Source organism: Monopterus albus, unplaced genomic scaffold (assembly GCF_001952655.1).
Source record: "Monopterus albus unplaced genomic scaffold, M_albus_1.0 scaffold235.1, whole genome shotgun sequence".
NCBI classification, from domain to species: Eukaryota; Metazoa; Chordata; class Actinopteri; order Synbranchiformes; family Synbranchidae; genus Monopterus; species Monopterus albus.
The window spans coordinates 647,285-666,462 of NW_018128115.1; the positions used below are offsets into that span (position 1 = coordinate 647,285).

Here is a 19,178-nt window from a genome sequence, read left to right on the forward strand (position 1 = left end):
GCGTCGCTCCTCCTGCAGAGGCCAGGGTTGAGGAGCGGCAGGAAAGTGAAGCTGCCAGCAAACAAACCAGCAGGACAGACAATCAGTTGGTAAGCACTGGGAGACATGAACTGGTCAGACTGGGAAGCTTCAGGATCATCTTTGCCCCACATCAGGATTTGACTTAGGTAGCACCAGTTTGCTGAAACGTGAAGTTAATACACACCAGAACAAGAGGTTGTACGAAGGGATCAGCTCATTCAAATAACAAAGTTGTTGTATAACTCTGCTTAAGTCTTTAAAACTCTGACACCCAAATACAATGGATGTGAATCAGATTCTGTTAGCGCTGGTCACATCACTGCAATGGAGATTTAGAAAACATTTTAACAACAGTTTATGAACAAACAGCGTCGGTCTCTGTTTAGACTGTCTACACACTCAGAGCAGTTTTCTTTGGTAGAAACCAGTAGTTCCAGTGAAAACTGATCCCAGTGAGACACCAGTGAAACTCCTTTCAGCTTCGTTGTGTTGGAGGTCACGGCAGAAATCTGAAAACCTGCAATGAGGAAGGCAAACACCACCAGATGCATGTGATAGGAAATGTAATCTGGGAGAACTGATGTCAACAGAGTAAAGAGAAAAAAATAATGAATGGCCAGGGACTTATTCAAGTTCCAAATCATGTTTTACCAAGGTTTATTGTGCCTTTTATCGTGTTAAAATTCTTAGAGCAGTGAGAAATGGGAGCCTGACTGATCAATTTGCAGAGAGTTTGTAGTTGAGCGTAACGATTTTAGAATCAAACTTAAGGGAACCTCAAAGAATATTTGTTTATATTAAAAAATGTGTGGAATATTTTAAAACCTTTTTTCTTTTTATTATTGGTTCCTGGTAAAAACAGTTCTACCAAAAATAATATCAAAATGTAGATGTAAAAAAACCTTAAATGACTGCGATTACTAAGTGTGACTAATAATTATGGTCGTATCTCAGAATGTAGTGATAACGAGCCTGAATTTATTCATCTAGATTGGAACAACAAGCTGCGTTTACATAGACACGTTTCTGTAAGACCTCACAGGCCTCAGACGTGCTTTGGCAGTTCTGTGCTGCAGTTTGTTACCTAGCAGCTGCCAAACATACTGACGCTTACAAACGTGTCCCAGGGCTGAGATAGTGAGCTACAGTTATGCACAGTAGACTTGGTTTTGATCATGAGAATCAGCCAAAGATCACGCTCGTCCCTGAATGTTAAATCATACATTATATTCTGTGACAACAATGTGTAAGACTGCACAGTGTTCTGCTGTCCACAGACCAGGAGTGAAAGTTCTTTTCAACCAGTTTCATTGTTCATGTTCAGATGAGTCACTGCTCTTACCCCAGCGCTCAATCATTACCCGAGCTGTTCATGAGAACAGGTGACCTGAATGTGTGAAGGGGAGCAGAAACAAAAACAAATCAGAGCTGGATGTTCTGAACGACATGATCCGTGAGGAGGACGTCTGCGATTGGAGCAGAGGGAGGTGTGTGGAGGAGCGGTGACGTTTCCTCAGAGCGTAGAGAGGCTCCGCTCTCAGGAAAGTCTTGTTCTGTGTGTGATGATACTGTCCGCCCTGCTGTGCCTGAGGCTGTAGGTGCAGTTTTTGTGTCTGAGTAGAGTGTGAGCTGGGTGGAGTGGATCCCTGATTATGTTCTCTGCCCTTTTATGACAGCGCTGTGTGTACAGTGTGTCCATAGCAGGCAGTTCAGTCCCAGTGATCCTCTCTGCAGTCTTTATGACCCTTTGAAGAGCCTTCCTCTCTGCCTGTGTGGTGTTGCCATGCCAGATGAGGATGCTCTCTACTGAGGATGCTCTCTACCAGTCCTCTATAAGCCTGGGTGAGAGGGTGATGGTTCAACCCAGCTTTTCTGAACCACCTGATGAAGTATAGCCACTGCTGGACTTTCTTCACTGTGGCAGCTGTGTTCAGTGACCAGCTCAGCTCAGGTCAGGTCAGGTCAGATGTCACCTTCAGGCCCAGGAACTTGTGGCTGTCAGCCCTCTCCACCTCAGTCCCTTTGATGGTCAGAGGCAGCAGGGGAGGGGTTCTTCCTGACGTCTACTATTATTTCTTTGTCTTGTTTATGTTGAGGATGAGGTCATTCTCCTCTCCATAAACTAGAATGTCGTTCACCAGAGAGCTGAAGTGAAAGAAAACACCTTAGTAGTGGGGTGTTTTAAAAAATAGCTGAATAATGTTGTTTGTCCATTTTAAGGAACACCATATAAGCCTCTGTTCACAGGCTAAATGTCACATCAGTGCTCAACTGCCTTGCCCGCTGCACATCCACTCCCTCTGTACACCCTCAGGGCTCATCCCTTATACAGAAGGTCACTTGTGGATCCAGTCTGAGTCCTCTGGCTGCTTTTAACCCTCTCCATGTCAAACAGCCAAACCCATGTTAACCCTGGTTGTTGCTCTTTCTTTGTCCCACTCTCTCTTTGCTAAAGACGCCACCTCTTCACTCTGACAGCCGCTGGTTCAGACTTTTAGCTGCCCAGAGCTCCTCCATGGCTGTTTGACATGACTACTGGCTGGAAAAACCCTTCTTCTAACCTTGGCTAGGCGGCAGGCGGGGCTGATTTACAGACCGTACTTTGACAACACAGGGTGGAGAAGCTGGAATAACAACAGGAGGCTGTAGGCAGCAGAGGGTCATGGAGGGGGGGGTGTAGCCGAGAGACACCATGTCCTGGTGTTGTAGTCGAGTCACTAAACCTCAAGCCTAGGTCGAGTCTCAATTCCCCAGTGTTTCGAGTCCAAATCAAGTCCAAGACAACAAAGAATAGTCCAAATCAAGTTTCCGTTACCTGAATCCGAGTCATCACGGTCTACATTACCTCCAACTGACAGTTTTTAGCTACAGCCTCCTCTTATTCACCAGTCTAGTACTGAGGATTCCTGAGAGTGTTAAGTGTCTATGTCAAACATCCCTGTGGCGAACCTCAGCTGTTTGCAGGGTGGGAGTGACCAGCTGCTGTGCTCTCTGCAGGCGCTGCTGTCGAGCCGTCTGGAGAAACTGTTTCAGAGCAGCTTCCCTCAGTCTGCCACTGCCCTGGTGGAGGATGACAAGGTGGTGTCCTTGAAGATCCTGCTAGAGCCTCTGGAGGACAAACCCCAGCCAGGAGCTGAGATGGAGCAGAGGCCGCCATGCAGCAGGTGAGTGTGTGTGACCGACAGTAATTGAAAGCAACACGTGTGGGGCATCTTTTGTCACCTCAAACAAGGTTTGAATGGCTGAGGCCTTTGACTGAAAGCTTGCATACTACGTCCTTCGGCACTTTAGTCATCTGCTCCCTGTTCAGTCTGAGCCATGGCTTTCTTTTATTGAAAGGGAGAATGAATGGACCTTGTGAGTAACAAAGAACAGACTTGTCTGTGAGCTCCAGCACCAGACTCATCTTCTGCTGCATTCACTCGTCACATCAAGGTTTAGTGTCAGTAAATAAATCCTAACATGTTACTGTGCTTTCAGTATTAACAGCAGCAGAGCACGAATGTTGGCATGTAAGGCTCTGCAGCGTAACTCCACTCAATCACTGTAATGTTATAGACACCTGATCATGTTTAGAGAACTGGTGGTCCTCCCAGGTTGTCTGCAGCATGTATGTAACCTGAGAGGCAACACCCAGGGCAGCAAAGGTAGAAGAAGCACAGGCGATTGAATGCACAGTAACAACTGAAGGCAGTGTATCAATACCTCAATCAACACTGAGGTGTCTGCACTGTGGGGGCTGGATAACATGAAAATATGGAGGTCAGTGAGAAACTCACTGCATCACAACAGAGGTGGGTCTGCTCGGGTGTGATGGCTCATTTTAGTGAAGCTTCAGCTACTGTGAAGACAAGGACACAAACCCTGGGTGTAGTCTGCACAGGAAGACAGATGTGTGTTCACGTCACAGGCCTTACGGAATCTTCAGCTGTGAGGCGAACGCAGTTTTCAAACCTGTGGGCAGAGTCTGTGTCAAAGCTCGCCCAAAGGTGTTGTGAACCCTCTGCCTTGAGTTCCACTTGGACGCACTGACGCTGAGCTTGTTGTGCTGTGATAGCAGTGTATGTTCTTGTTCTTCCCAAGGCTTGATAACAAAAAGTCAGGCACGCTTCATTTCCTCCATAATAACCCATTACAGAAAAGCCTGAGCCTGGTTTCTAATCTGTCCTGGTGGTTTGTCATGTTCTCATTCACACTTGTTTTGTTTTCTACACCAATGCACCTGTCCTATGAATATTTAGTCTCTTTGAAAGACCTGTTGGTACCTTGTCTCTGATCCCTGCGGCGTCTCATTGGTTGGTGCAGGCCTGTGCGTGTGTGGACGCAGCTTCAGGACATCCATGAGGCGCTGGGCCTCAGGTACCAGTGGGGGGGCTCCCATTGCAATAAAGCACTGCTCTGCTGCCTGGGCATCGACACCCGGAACATTGTAAGTCTCTAAACCAAGGCTAGGGTCAAAACATTTGATCAGATCTTTTATCTAAACTTCTCAGTGAATTTTAAAGAAATAAAAATATTCTGATTCTGAGTAAAGGGATTTGTTATTGCAGCCTAATGAATTTGATACAAACTGGATCTGTCTGTTGCGTTATAACCCAGGATTTCTCTTACTGAATCATACCGGATGCAGTCTCTTTTCTGTTTTTGTGTGGAATTTTATTGCAGTGAACACATGTTCATACCTTAAACACGTTCATACCTTAGTATGAACAACCCCCTCATATGATCTGCTCAGTAGCAGTTTTACATGAGCTCTGTGTGATGCTGCTGACTTGTCTGACCTTTGATGTTGCAGCTATTCACAGGACAGAGGAAGCAGCCTGTCATCGTGCCCATGTACGCCGCCGGCCTGGTGAGTGGTGTGTCTGCTTAAACTGTCTGCACCAGAACTGCGGGCGGTGGCCCCTCAGCAGCTCTGAAGCTTCATCAGCATCGGTAGTTTTAGAGACTGCAGTCGCAGAAGTCCTGAACAGTCGCATTATTTATATAGATGAGTTAATAAGCTGACAGAAGAAGTGTCATCAGTCCTGATAGGTGTACAAGACACTCTTCAAAGAAGAGCAGCAAACGTTCTCTGCTCTGACGTTTTCCTGGTGGTTTTTTTGGGGGGGGTTCTTTTGACTAACTAAATATCCCTGTGACAATTACAGAATTCTCCAGTGAAACTAAGGTCTGCCTTCATTGTTTACATGATTATATTGACATATTTAAATCAATTAGAAAGAAAGTCACTTGCGGCTTTTCCCGTTTAGTGGTCGCCACAGCAAATCGTCACACTGACGACTCGCATATTAACATTTGGCTGTGTTTGGACGTGTTTTATGCCGGATGCCCTTCCTGACACAACCCTGATTCGAACCCGGGGCACAGCGGCGAGAGTGCTGCGTCTTAACCACTAGCCTACCAGGGACGGCGACATATTTAAATCAATTATGAACCGTCAATCCGTCACCTGTAATGCTACGGTCTGACTTCTGTTATTATGAGCCACATTTACACACGTTAGCTTCTGGCTTCCTTCACTGCTTCTCAGCCTCGTGCACATTTTTCACACCACATTCGGGCGTCAGGTTTGTGTGACTACACTGCAGCAGGAACAAGCTGCACACACTGCACCAGCAGTGCAAACACAGACCCGTGCATCTCTTTTCATATTGTTTGCTCACATATTTGCCTTTGCACATTAGTAAATGTACATGCGCATAAACCCGCATTTTGTTCACTTTTTGTTGTGATGTTTACACTAAGTGACCACATTTTCTTATTGTTGCTTCTCCCTATCACACTGAGATGTTCTAGAGAAATCCTATATCCAGCCCGACTTACCTGATGTCTCTGGGTCCTTTGCTGTCCTGCTGTTCACCAGCTGTGTGTGTGTGGTTTGCAGGGGATGTTGGAACCAACCAAAGAGCCCATGAAGCCCGTCTCTGCAGCAGAGATGATTGCCTCGATAGCCCAGGCGCCTCCTGTAGCTCCAGAGAACAGCTCCTGTCCCTCAGACTCAGCCCAGGTGAGACCTCAGGGTGTCTCTGGCAGACCACAGCACAGAGACTTGTTGAGACCCAGCTGTTGCTTAAAGGATAATACTGGTGTTTCTCTACAGTTTTATTGTTGTGATCATGTTATGGAAAAATCCCAAACTGTTTGTCTTAATACTCTCTGTTGCTCTCAGCCTCGAGCCCCATGGTTCCAACTAAAGACGCGCTTTTAAAAATAATCACAAATGTAGAGCTTCATATTTAAAACTCTCACTAGTTTCCTCAAACAGCTGCTCAATAGCTTTTATGAGACAACCAGGAGGAAACGGCGCATGGGTTGGACTGTTTTCAGTGGCGAATGAATCCTCATTTGGTCTCCGGCGAGTCTTAGTGGCGGCAGGATGGCGAGTCAGAGTAAACTCCAGTGTGTGTTCACAGTGATGTCAGCCAGTGCAGCAGTGTGGTCACTGATGGGTTAAATACTTTCTGGACACAGTGGAGCTCAGAGGGAGGAGAGAGAGCAGTTTTAAATCTCAACAGTAGGGGGCTTCCTCCCCCCTGTGTGTGAGTGTGTGTGAACTGGCTTTCTGACCTCCTCTGTGCTCCCCCAGCAGGAGGCCCTCCCACCGGTCCAGTTCGATTGGAGCAGCAGCGGCCTCACCAACCCTTTGGATGGTAGGTGACCCCCCGCCGCCGCCCTGACCCCTCTCTGCCTGCTCTCATCTTCCTCACACTGGACTAACCCCGCAGTGTTTCGTGCTCACATGTTGGCAGCTCCCGTTTCACATCCTGTCACATCAGTAATGTGTTTGTAGTTACATTAAAACCCTTCGTCTTTAAAGCAAAAATCCACAGTGAACACCAGAGTGCTGTCAGTGACTACAGGCAGCGGTCGAACAAAGCTAACGGCTGGGCCCCCACAGAGTTGGAGTCCTCAGAGGGTTACTGGGTAGGACCTAAGAAAATCAAAACCTTCTGCTTGTCAGGTTCTGATAACTTGTTCAGGCCTCTGACCACATTCTCAGTGAGCAGACTGCTCAAAGTGTTTATTTGTCATGTGCACAGTTAGGAAATGTTTTTCTCTGTACAATGAAATTCTTCCTTTGCCGTCCACATGAATGTCATAAAATACAAATGAAATATAAAGTAGATAAATAAGTAACACAAAATCTAAGGCGCTTTAGGCAGCAACAAATGCAGCAATATAATAAAAACATACACAACTTGGTGGACAGACAGGAAGAGCAGAGGTGCGCTGAACTGTGGTTAATCCCCCTGCGTCTCTGCAGAGCTGGGGCACTAAAATGGTTTCTGGTTGTGCTTTCTCATGTGCACTCACAAATAATTAGTTAAATGAGGCACAAATTGGGATTCACTGAAAGTGAACTGTACGTGCATCACAGTGTTGTCAGACAGACAGAGCTGGTGTCACTGGAAATATTTTGATACTGGTAACGACACGATGCAGGATTATAGCTGAAGTTCAGGATTTATAGCAACGTGAAATATAACGGTTTACAAAATCCAGAGCTTTTAAAAGTCTGTTTGATCAAACAAACAGGAGGAGACATGTAGTGCATGTGTTGGGGACTATTTTCATCAGTGGATGAATCCACATTTCTAGTGAGTGTTAGTGGCAGCAGGACATTGTGTGGGACTGAATCAGAAAACACTAGAGTGTGAGTTGATGCTGATGGAGGAGCAGCTGAACAAGAGCTCTGCCTCGATGAAATCCAGTCTAAAACTGAAAATCAACCAGGACAAAGTCAACGAGCGTATTAATCTGGTCCAGACAGCGTGAGGACGTGGCAGTGGATTTTTCCTTTAAACCCGAGTCTCTGTCAGCTGTTTGGTGTTGTTAAATCTGCTCTGCATGAAGTGTAGAAATGAGCCAGTCTAACATTTCTCTGACACTGCAGCATGTCTGGTTTCTTCTCTCTGTCTCTCTCCGTCTGTCTGTTAACCTCGGCCGCCCCCGGCTGTGCAGCGAGCGGAGGCTCGTCTCTGCTAAACCTGGATTTCTTTGGTCCTGTGGAGGATTCAGGCTCCACCAGCTCCCCTTCCATCCCAGGTCAGCAGTTGCTCACCTCCTCGTCTTTACACTAACCGCCCCCAAAGTAACGCTCACATGGGGGGCGCTGCAGGACCACTTGCACTGTTCATGGCTGCATCTGGGTCATCATAGAATTTAACCCTTTGTGCTGATGTGTGAAACTGGGGGCAAACAAGTGCTGGAATGAATGAGGTTTAACTGTGGGAGTACCGACCGTGCACAGCCATGTTCTGTGTCAGCGTGCACCACCTGCAGGCTCCTGCAGACCGAGCAGAGTTTATTGTCCAGTTAAAGGAGGATTTCAGTAAGTTAAAACCAGTCAGGCTTCCTGTTGATTAGTTACTGTAAATGAATTGTTTCAGAAGGCAGGAAAAAGAAATCCCATTGTTGAGGCTCCTTTGTCCCAGTTGTCACGTGGGGGAAAGTCGACTTGTGCACGTTTACGTTTTTAAAGAGAGGCTACGATGGAGCAGTCTGACACTGCGTTAGCGCCCGTTCTTCACACTGCTGCTGAATAAAGAGTGACTAACGTTTCAGTGCAGCTGTTGCACATGTGATGTGAATTAGCTGCAGGTGAAGAAATGGAGGCTGCCAACATTAGCACACTGTTTAAAAGAAATAACCAGGAGAGAGAAGGTTTACTAATAGCTTCGATAGTGTTGTATCTTTGAGTCCAGGGATTTTCTAACAGGGACCTGGATCTGTCAGAACCAGCCCAGCACTGTGGAGCGAGCATGAGATAAAACGTAGCTCCATGATGCAGTTGGTAGAAATGTCCTCAAGTTCACTCATAAATGTGGAGCTCACCTCATTTGAATGTCGATGCTGCATCAGAGACAGTTTTCCTACAGGCGCTCACAGCATTAGAAAGCATTGAGTTCCCCGTCCACAACAAGTCTGACAGTTCATTTACACCTGTGTTAAACTGTGGCTTTTGCTACTGCAGACGGCGTCAGCAGTGAAAGGTTTGTGTGTGATAGTCGTGACTGCAGAAGGCTGTTTAATCCAATGTGGTCACTGCTGCTACAGCTCAGTTTCTCATAACAAGTGTTGATTTTTTTTTTAGCAAAACCGTAAATGGGTTTAACCATGAATCTGTTTGTCTGCTATTCTGGATTCAGGTTACATGAATGCAACTCGGTCACTGATAAATCCTGATGATGTGATATATTCAGTAGTTCAGGCCCTATGCTTTCATGCTTTGGGTTCCTGGTTTGAGCACAGGAGTTCGATCCTGTTCTGAGCTGTTAGTCTTGAGGTGAACCTGCAGAGACCCTGAGCTGGGCTCACCGTGTTTGTCTCTGCCTCCATCACTTCTCTCTGTCTCCGGTTCAGGTGTGGACCCTGAGCTGTACGAGCTGACTACGGCCAAGCTGGACCTGGGCGGCTCCGGGAGCCGGGTGGCGGACGCCTTTGCCCGCCTGATGTCCACTGTGGAGAAGACCAGCACCTCCACCAGGTCAGAGAGAGGGCCTTGGGTGGTGTTTTGTTTGCAGCAAACCCAGACAGTCAGGCCTCGGGGTGACACCAGCTAATGGTTTGAACAACGGTGCCACTGATTGTCTGGAGGAAGGAGGACTCTGTGATCTCTGCTCTCTGGCACTACTCCGCAACTCTGCCAGCTTCTGCGCTGCACAGTGTAGCCTGGTGTGTGCACAGATGTGTAACCTCTCATTCTGTCTCTTCCTGTGTGGCAGGAAGCCGAGGAAAGACGAGAACCTGAGCGAGGAGTCAGCCAAGGTGATTGCAGGCCTGCCTGACCTCTCCTTCATGCAGGCCAAGGTGCTGATGTTTCCTGCCACACTGATGCCACTCGGCTCCCAGGCCATGCCGGAATGAAGCCCCGCCCCTGGTCCCGAACGCATTCGTTTGGCCCCGCCCAGTTACCTGGTTGTCCTTTCTCTTGTTCTGCTGCAGCTCAGCCCACCCCATTCATACCCTTTTTTTCTTTCTTTACAGCTTTTGCTTTATGACCTAAATTTTCAAAATAAAGCAAAGCGTATATTTTACCATCAGGGGAGAAACAGCTGTGATGTGGAGGAGGGCGAATGGCCTGCTCATTAACAGAACAGGAGCCAGATAAGTCACTTGTAGAGCAGGTAATTACTAGAGGAAGGTCTAGCAGTGTGTGCTGTCCATACCTTGAAGAATCATGGTGTATATAATCAGGGATTTCATGTTTATTTTCCCTTTTTTAAATCCTGGATGATTTTGGAGGATTTTATGTCTCTGTGGTGGGAGTGTGTTCATGTCTGTGAAGGAAATACTGAAGCTCTGAATCAAACTGACGTGGAATATCTATATATGACAAATATAAATTAATGGGTTTATATACATATATAAAATCTATAAATATATATGTATCGAGTTGAAACCACACTGCCTGCAAAATCCAGCTGGATGTTTGTCCCCTAGTTGTTTTTACCTTCAGTCAGTAGATTTTAACCTGCAGTGCCCACTTTCTTTCTCCTTTTTTTTATAATTTCTTGTAGCGTTTTACCATGACTTCTGTCCACGCCCTCTGCCGCTGAGTTCTCCATGTGCCTCAGGTGCACAGGGTGGCGCTTTTCGGTTCTGTAGTTGGGGAAACTTCCACTGACCAAACACTGGTAAATCTCAGTCACCAGTTTAGTTTGTTGAAATGCTCCTGCTATTGAGGCCAGTGGCTGAAAGGTTTCCTCACTCTTTGCTGTAAGTTCTTGTTGTTTGGGGGGAAAACGGGACATTTGGTTAAAACCACTGAGTCAGCAGTGAAGGCCGATTCACGTCAGAAGCGAATCAAGGGACCAACGTCTGCTTCCATGTGTTGGCTTCTCACTGACACTGATATGAAGTGCTTTTTGTCGTCGCAGCTCCTCTTCTCATGTTTTGTGATATGTTGTTTCACGTTTGTTTTGCTCATACTACTGTCGACCCCATGTCCCAGGAGGGTTTTGCACATTGTAAAGATGAAATGGATGTAATCATAGTTCACTGTGGCTTCAGACTGTGTACAGTTAAGCTATGGACTGTAAAATGTACGGGAAAATTCCTATGGAAAAAAACTGAATCACTTGAAGAGCCTGTCAAAAGGTCATTGTGCATGCCCAGGTTCTCTGGAGACTGTAAATTTTACTTTTAGTGTAAACAAGAAATTAAAATAATTTAAGAGAAAGTGATTTTCTCTTGTTTTTGTCAGAGGGATGCAAAGCTTCAGTTTGAGATTAACGAGACTTCAGGTCATAATTCACCAGCTGAGCAGTGTGTTTTACATTTTCTTCAACTTAAAGATACAGAATGGTTTTTGTTTTTTTAAATCTATCTACATCTGAAACCAGCTCCCGCAGGGAGGGCAGTGTCAGGCGGGGTCAGGAAGGACTCCAGTGCTGGCAGCATCGATGACAAGATGGTGAAGGAGGGGAGAGGAGGTGGAGGAAGTTGGAGGCAGTTCTCCACCTGGGTGGTGCCAGGAGGTGCAGTAGAGAAGAAGAAGAGAGCACCGACCTACAGTCACAGCGGATGATGATGACGAAGGCCGTGGGCGGTACAAAGAGTGTACAGCCTCATGTTGGAGCATGGATCACGCCAGGGGCGCTAATCTTCTTCCAAACCCTCCTCATGTTTGTCCGGTGTCCGCTTCACCCTGTTACCCAGCATAGACCTGTGGAGACAGAAAGAGTTCAGAGAAACCTGTTACCTCCCAGCTTCCTAATTTGATGGTTTCTCAATCCTCGCTCAACTGAGGCTGTCCCAAAGCTCTTATTCCTACTCTGAGGAGCGAGGAGGCTGCTGGAGGAGCTGTGAGAGAGGAAATTGGAGAGCATCCTTCATGGAAATCTTTGGTGGACTGCATTTTAACTGAATGGTAACGGTGAAAATCAAGTGTAAAGATTCACTCTTAACCTAGAAACCAGCAGCCTGACAAAACTCAAGGTCAGGAGCTTTCACCCACCACAGAGGAAGACGGAGATGTGGTTGAAAGCTCTGGAAAGTGAGAAATGTGTTAAAATGTTGTATTTAAAGATCATACAAAGTCTGGGTGAAAAAGAAGTTTGGGCCTTGTTCACTATTTTGGAAAAGCACTGTGTGGATGTGTCAGCACAGACGTGCAGTGGTGGAAAGTAAGTACATTTACTCAGGTACTGTGTCTGTACTTGAGTATTTTCTGTTACTTCATACTTTAACTTCGCTACATTTCAGAGGTAAATATTGTACATTTTACTGCACTACATTTATAACTTTATTGTTACTTTTCAGGACCAGATTAATACAAATTGTTCAGTATAAGGCCTCACTGACCTATGGTGGAACATTCACAGGCTACCCAGCAGTACGACAAATTAAATGCATCTAAGCTCGTTAAAACTAGCTCAGTCTACCAGCTGCCTCATTAAATGGGATGTACACAGTAATGCCTCAGCACTTCTAAGATAATATGATGTACAGGAATGTGCAATGTACCGTTTTACATCATGAGCACTTTTAGCACTTTAAGTATGTTTTGATGTTAATACCTTTGTATGTAAGTAACGTTTTGAATGCAGGACTTTTACTTGTAACAGTATTTTACACAGTTGTATTGCTACTTGTATTTAAGTAAAGGATCTGAGTACTTCTTCCACCACTGCACACATGTTTACAGGCTAATCCTCAGCTGAGCTGCTGCTCTCTGCTAGTTTGTTTCTTATAATAAACCAAAGGTCCGGTAACTAACAAGCTATTGGCTGGTAAAATAAGTTCTCACCATTAACTGGCAGTAAAAACGTTCATTTCTCGTAGCCCTGCTCAGTTCTACCAAAACACTGGTAACTGTTCATCTTGCTGATAAAATAAAAATATTAATAAGCACAATGTTGTGATCGTGAGTCCAGTGCTCAAATTAAACAGTAAGCTTGGTTACACAAAAGAAGAAAAAAGTCAAATATGACATTTGTTATGGTGATTTTTATTTTTAAGTACATATGAATAGGATAAGTTGAGGTTTTTATTTTATAGCACACGTTAAGTCTACATACTTTTAATTCACAGTTATGTTTATGTAGTTACACATCACCCTATGTGTTCACTGAATCACTGGTCAATATTTATAGTCTTAGCCAACTGGAGCACTGTTTAACATCAAAGGGACTGGTTCACTAAAACACTGAATCTCATTAGATTTACAGCTTTGGCAAAGAGGGTCCACAGTTACTTTACTATCACCACCTGGCTGATGAAGCCAGGAGAATTAGGGTTCATTGAGACACTATGGTTAGTAAACAGAGATTAGATCTGAAGCCAGGACGAGGAGAAAACTTTAAAAGTAGAACTATATGCACACACAGAGTAGTTTTAATTGGAACCGGAAAGCAATGCCTAATACGGAGCAGTTAATTGGAAACAAAGGAAGAAGTAAGTGTCTATGTAGAAATTAAGGCAGTATAAGTATTCCTCCCCTTCCTAGGGCACTGCCCTCTACGATTGGAGCAGAAAGGACGGCATGTCGCCTAGGATCCTTTGCACCTTCTACAGCTGCATCAATGTCTGGTATGGCAGCACTACTGCTATGGACCGCAAGCGCCTGCAGAGAGTGGTAAAGACTGTGGAGAAGATCACCAGGACTCCACTGCCCTCTCTGCAGAGCATTTACCACCACAGGGTGTGTAGGAAAGCTGCCTCCATCCTCAAAGATCCCACCCACCCCCAGCACACTGCAAAAAAGGACTTTCAAGAAAATAAAAAGCCTTGTATCAAGGAAATAAGTCTTATTTTAAGTCCAGAAAGAAAATGTATCTGGTCAAGCATGGTTTGCTTTAGAAAAATAATCTCATTTTAAGAAAGTATGGCTAACTTTTAAGAATTCTTGTCAAGCAAAAAAATCTTACCCCATACTTATTTATCTACTTTATATTTCACTTGTATTTTGTGGCATTCATGTGGACGGCAAAGTAAGAATTTCATTGTACAGGGAAACACGTTTCCTAACTGTGCATATGACAAATAAACACTTTGAACCTTTTGAACCTTTGAGAAAGGACGTAGGAGGACGGACGGACTGACGGACCAACAATGGGAGAGTTAAGTCTAAACCACGGCTTCTCCCCAACAGTTTTTGACCAATTAGATAGTAGCACCTTTTGATACAAATATTGTAAACCGATAAGTTGAGGACAGTCTTTTCTGTTTTTCCTAAACAGTGAAGATCCATGTGCACATGCTAATTTTGATACGTTAATACATAATAAATTTCACACTTAAATATTTGTTTACTAGTCTTCTCAATTAAACGAACACGCCTCACACAATCACAGAAAGATATTTGCATCATTTCCTGTGTTTTGTTCACATAGTTCACTCCCATTTGTAGAAACCAGCCTGGACCCAGTATAAAACTGGTTTCCAGAGCCTCCCCCAACCGCCTCCAAAGAAGTTCCCGGAAAAGGGTGGTTGTTCTCGTAACATTTCTGTATAAAAGCTACGTATTTTTGCGGATAAGCCAGCGGATTGTGATCCCGACACTGAGTATTTGACGCCTTGGGAAAAAAGGCATTGTGTCATGGGTGTGGGTCTGTGTGGGTCTGTCACACCCATCATATCAAGCTGATATAGGGTCTCTTCTGCAGCATGGCTGTTGGTCTGCAGCGTGAGGCTTTGCATCCAACTCACCACATCTGTAATGTAGGCTCACAGGAATAACAGCAAAAAGGTGATGCTGAACAGAGTTCTGTGTTTCTGAGCACATGAAAAGATTAGTTAGAAACATGCTTCTCATTGGCCACCATATAATGATCATAGAGAATATGATGCATTGTTGTAGATTAAGCCACAAAACAATTTTTAAAAATGTTAAAGGCATCAGTAATACTATCATAAAAATACCATATTCAACATTAAAACACTGACAAGACCAATTTTTCTGTGTAATAGTACTTTAAGCTCCATGTAATCAAGTACTAGTACTTGTACTAGTTCTACAAGTACTATAAGCACCATTTAATCAAGTACTAGTAGGCCTATATTTTACAAGTAGAAATGAGGCTGGAATAACAATTTGTGTTCGTTGCAAAAAGTAAAAATAGTGCATTCCAAACCCTACCTAAAGCTCCACTTCTCACATAAACTTTATAAGCTTACGTACACGCTGTGTGAACGCCCATTCCCACAAGACTACATTACCCATGACTCCTAGCGTGTTGCATTTCCGGGTAGGAAGCGCTGACAGCCATATTTGATTCGATTATGCTGTTCTGTTGGAGACAACCAGTTTAACCAGGGCTTGACCAAAAGGAAATTAAAAAACAAACAAACGGTGTTTTCTTCCACTACGAGGCGAGCTCCAAGGTTCACCTGAAATCAAATTCAGCTGCATTCACAGTAACAACAGTTTATAAGCTGTAGTCAATGATGAATCCCGAATAGTAAGTGGGATTTCTGGTGTCGATTTTGACAGGTCGGGTTGAGCTGTCAGTTTAGCCAGGGAAGGGAAGCTAAACGAAGCTAAGCTAAGATAGCCTAGCCTAGCGTTACCTCTCCGGGCGGACCGGTACAAAATGAACGTCAGCTGCTTTGTCTTCGGTGCTAAGTTAGCGAACTGTGGGCTGTGGCAAGCAATGATAGCGGTGTTGTTTATCACCAAACTCAATTCTGCCGACAGGTTCTGATCAATATAACGACGATTAAATAGACTAAATATTTGTGTTCTGTCAGCTGCGGATGTGTTAGCTCGCTCAACCAAATGGAAGTAGCCTCAGTATCTAGCAGGCTAACTGTGAATAGCTACGTAGCCTTACTTGGACCTGACGCTGAGGATTTACTTGCTGATTTACATACATAGATTGGCAGACTTATAGCTCTGGACAAAGTCCTGTCAGTAAACACGAAGCTAATCGACATGTCTGAACCGACCCGAGTCAATTAACGGGGAAATTCTGTATAGTTGATCCCCAACAAAGAGGAAGTTGCTACATTTGCTCCTGATGTTGAGTTAGGTTTTATGAGTCAATTCATCATTAAACACCAGAAACGGGTGAGAACTTCACGACATCGTGTCTTGTTTTGTCCAACCAACATTCCATAACCTGAAGTGTTACTTTTATACAACAGTCATTTAAAACGAAGAAAAACAACAAAGCCTCACATTTGTTAGCACCAGGTGTTTATGACAAGTACTTATTGATTACATTGTCCATACATATTGATGAGTATATTAATAATAATTCTGTTCATGTGTTTCCGCACAGTGACTATTTATTCAAACTGCTCCTGATCGGTGATTCTGGTGTGGGGAAGTCCTGTCTCCTTCTCCGGTTTGCAGTAAGTGTCTGTTTTCTGCTGCTGTGTTATACAACAGGCTTGTAGGATTTTTCCCCATCAGCACTATGATGGTTAATAACCCTGCAGGTATCGTATCTGCCAGCCAGACCCACCTGTGTGTGTGTGTTTTGTCCTAGGACGACACGTACACAGAGAGCTATATTAGTACCATTGGTGTGGACTTCAAGATCAGGACCATCGAGCTGGATGGGAAGACCATAAAGCTTCAGATTGTAAGGAGGATGTAATGTACCATGACTATGAACAGATAGGAAGTGATAAGTGTCAGCGCCCTTTGTGTGCGTTTGGACAGACAAGCTGTGCTTTGTGTCCGCAGTGGGACACGGCCGGTCAGGAACGATTCCGCACCATCACCTCCAGTTACTACAGAGGCGCTCACGGCATTATAGTGGTGTATGACGTGACAGACCAGGTCAGTGCTTCTCTAGCTACAGCCAGCATGTAGTCTCACAGTAATATCAGTGATTTAATGAGCTTAATAAGGTGAACATTGTCTCAACCACACTGTCTGTGCTGATGATGGCAGGGGTCTGCTTGAAGCTGGCACAGTTTCATAGTCACACACTTGTTTATTGTTGCCTGTGTTAGGGTAGTGGGGGGTGTGGGTCTGAAACACTAGATGAAGGGAATATACCACATATGAACCAATAATAAGCTCAGTAAATTCATGTGTCAGCTAAAGTTCGGCAGCATCTGCTAACACCCAGGTTATCTAACGATGTGAACTGTTCATCACTGCTGCTGTGCACAGTGTGAACAGGGCCTGTGGTCTACACCAGCATTACTAATAATCAGCCCTGATGGTTAATTTAACACCATGGTGATTTTTTTATTTAACCATTTAGAATGCCACTGATCATAGCAACCTCTGTTATATGACAGACAGGACAAAACAATGTCAAACGGGAGTAAAACACATCACAACCTCTGTTATATGACAGACAATGTCAAACGGGAGTAAAACACATCTGAGATCAGCTGACAAAGTATCAGAGGTCCAGTATGCTCAGAACAGAGAAGCCTGGTGGTATTAAGGCTGAGAGCACAGACAGTTGATGAAGGAAGCGTTCACCACAGAGTTTATATCCAATTCAATATACTAAGTTTACGTCCACATTGAACCTTCATCGGTCATACACAGTCTGGCTTCGTCACTCACACCATGTGACGGCACTTTAATACAGTTAGAAACAATTAACTGCGCCTGCTCTAATACATTCACTTATACATTGTATTAAAAGCTTCCACAACTGTTACCAACAAACACTTTACATCCCACTGTGATGTAAAGGCAGTTACCAGCTTACATCTGTTTTAATCCTAAATTGTCATTAACAACTTTTGTCTCAAAGTGCAACACAAACATCAGAAATAAAATGTATTACTTCCTTTTCTTGTACACACAGTGGACAGGTTACCATCAAAATAAGACTCAGGGTTTCTGCAGGTCCTTAAAACGTTGTTTGACAGGTCTTAAAACTGATCAGTTGTGTTCGGTTTCAGTCGATGTTACTTCGATAACATTACGTTAACTTCAGTCATGTTTGGGGATCACACTGAGCAGACACAGTAGCACCACCTGCGCTGCGCTGGCTCCATGTTGTAGTTCTGTCTCAACACATCGTCTTTATCAGCTGTAGTAAAAGGTAACGCAGTGCGGACGTGCAGGTTTTACTGAGAGCTGGACTGAAAACACTGTTTGTTTGGATCCCCTCAAAAACAGACTGGTCTACACACCATGCACCGGAACATCAGGGTCGGAGTCATTTATTAGGCTTCAGCATGACGCCTCAGCTGATCCTCCTTCATGTCCTTCAGACAGTGTGGGTGTGACATATCCTTAAAAGTCTTGACTAGATGGAACCTGTCCCAAAGTCAGACTATGATGTTGAGTCGCCCCTTAGGGACCCTTCCACTCTCAGGAACGACCAGCAGCACAGTGAGTCACAGTAGCAGCTCATTCAGACTGGGGAGATGAGCAGTGGCCAGAACAACAAACACAAGTTTGACTATGGAAGCCAAACAAAAAATAAAAAGAAATAAACTCCCAAACAAAAACAAAAGAACAGACAAAGGATTCGACACTGTCAGCGCTGCTACAACAGGTACCTCACAGATGTACAAGCTCCAAACGGCACACATCTAACCACAGGTTCGTTAGCCTGTAACAAACCTGTTGTGCAAGGTGACTGTCACTCACTGACACACAGCAGTGCACACTCACTGCAGACTGGCTGCTGCTGGGAGTGGCAGAGGTGGCGCAGGGAAGCTGAGGTTAAATGGACTGCTGTCATCTGCCCGTCCCATCTGGATGCACAGATCCCTTCAAACGGGCCAATCAGGGGGCCCCACCTGTTGCTCATCACACACAAAGAAAACAGGAAGGAGTGACCTGTCAAACCACACAAACACAGTAATGTCCCAGAGCTACAGCGGTCTCACGTTTCCTCTGCCCGCACACAGTCGGTGCAGCTGTTCTGAGTCAGCGATACTTAGTCAGGCTGTGTGGTGTCACCTTTAACACACCGCAACCAGTCGGAGCCACAGACCTGCCCTGGCTCCTCGTTAGGTTGCCTGTTTTACACAATAGATAACTGATCCTCATAAGCAGGTGTCAGAGCAACAGAAACGACACAAAGGAAATGAACAATAGAGATGCACCATGAATCAGAATGAAATCAAAGCTGTTTAAACATAGTTTTAACATAGTTCCTGTTCATATTCAGGGGTTTTCACCTGTTCAGTGCATTTCCTGTCAGCATGTCTTACACCATATTGCACCCTGGATGTCACTCATCCACCATGTGACTGAAACAGTAGTGGTTTTGTCTGTC

The 19,178-nt window shown here is 44.8% G+C and overlaps 2 protein-coding genes across 2 annotated transcripts in view; both read left to right on the forward strand.

Annotated features, from left to right (window-relative positions):
- aftpha (aftiphilin a) overlaps positions 1-11,220 on the forward strand; it is a 17,168-nt gene extending 5,948 nt beyond the window's left edge. Inside the window, exons 3-11 of the mRNA XM_020620288.1 lie at positions 1-89; positions 3,019-3,185; positions 4,327-4,450; positions 4,817-4,873; positions 5,909-6,031; positions 6,614-6,674; positions 7,987-8,070; positions 9,388-9,511; positions 9,750-11,220. Of these exons, the coding sequence (XP_020475944.1) occupies positions 1-89; positions 3,019-3,185; positions 4,327-4,450; positions 4,817-4,873; positions 5,909-6,031; positions 6,614-6,674; positions 7,987-8,070; positions 9,388-9,511; positions 9,750-9,891 (971 nt within the window). The 3' untranslated portion in view covers positions 9,892-11,220. The remainder of the gene's footprint in view (positions 90-3,018; positions 3,186-4,326; positions 4,451-4,816; positions 4,874-5,908; positions 6,032-6,613; positions 6,675-7,986; positions 8,071-9,387; positions 9,512-9,749) is intronic.
- Positions 11,221-15,234: 4,014 nt separating this feature from the next.
- LOC109971819 (ras-related protein ORAB-1) overlaps positions 15,235-19,178 on the forward strand; it is a 5,953-nt gene continuing 2,009 nt past the window's right edge. The window contains exons 1-4 of the mRNA XM_020620305.1: positions 15,235-15,428; positions 16,251-16,323; positions 16,461-16,556; positions 16,661-16,756. Of these exons, the coding sequence (XP_020475961.1) occupies positions 15,412-15,428; positions 16,251-16,323; positions 16,461-16,556; positions 16,661-16,756 (282 nt within the window). The 5' untranslated portion in view covers positions 15,235-15,411. The remainder of the gene's footprint in view (positions 15,429-16,250; positions 16,324-16,460; positions 16,557-16,660; positions 16,757-19,178) is intronic.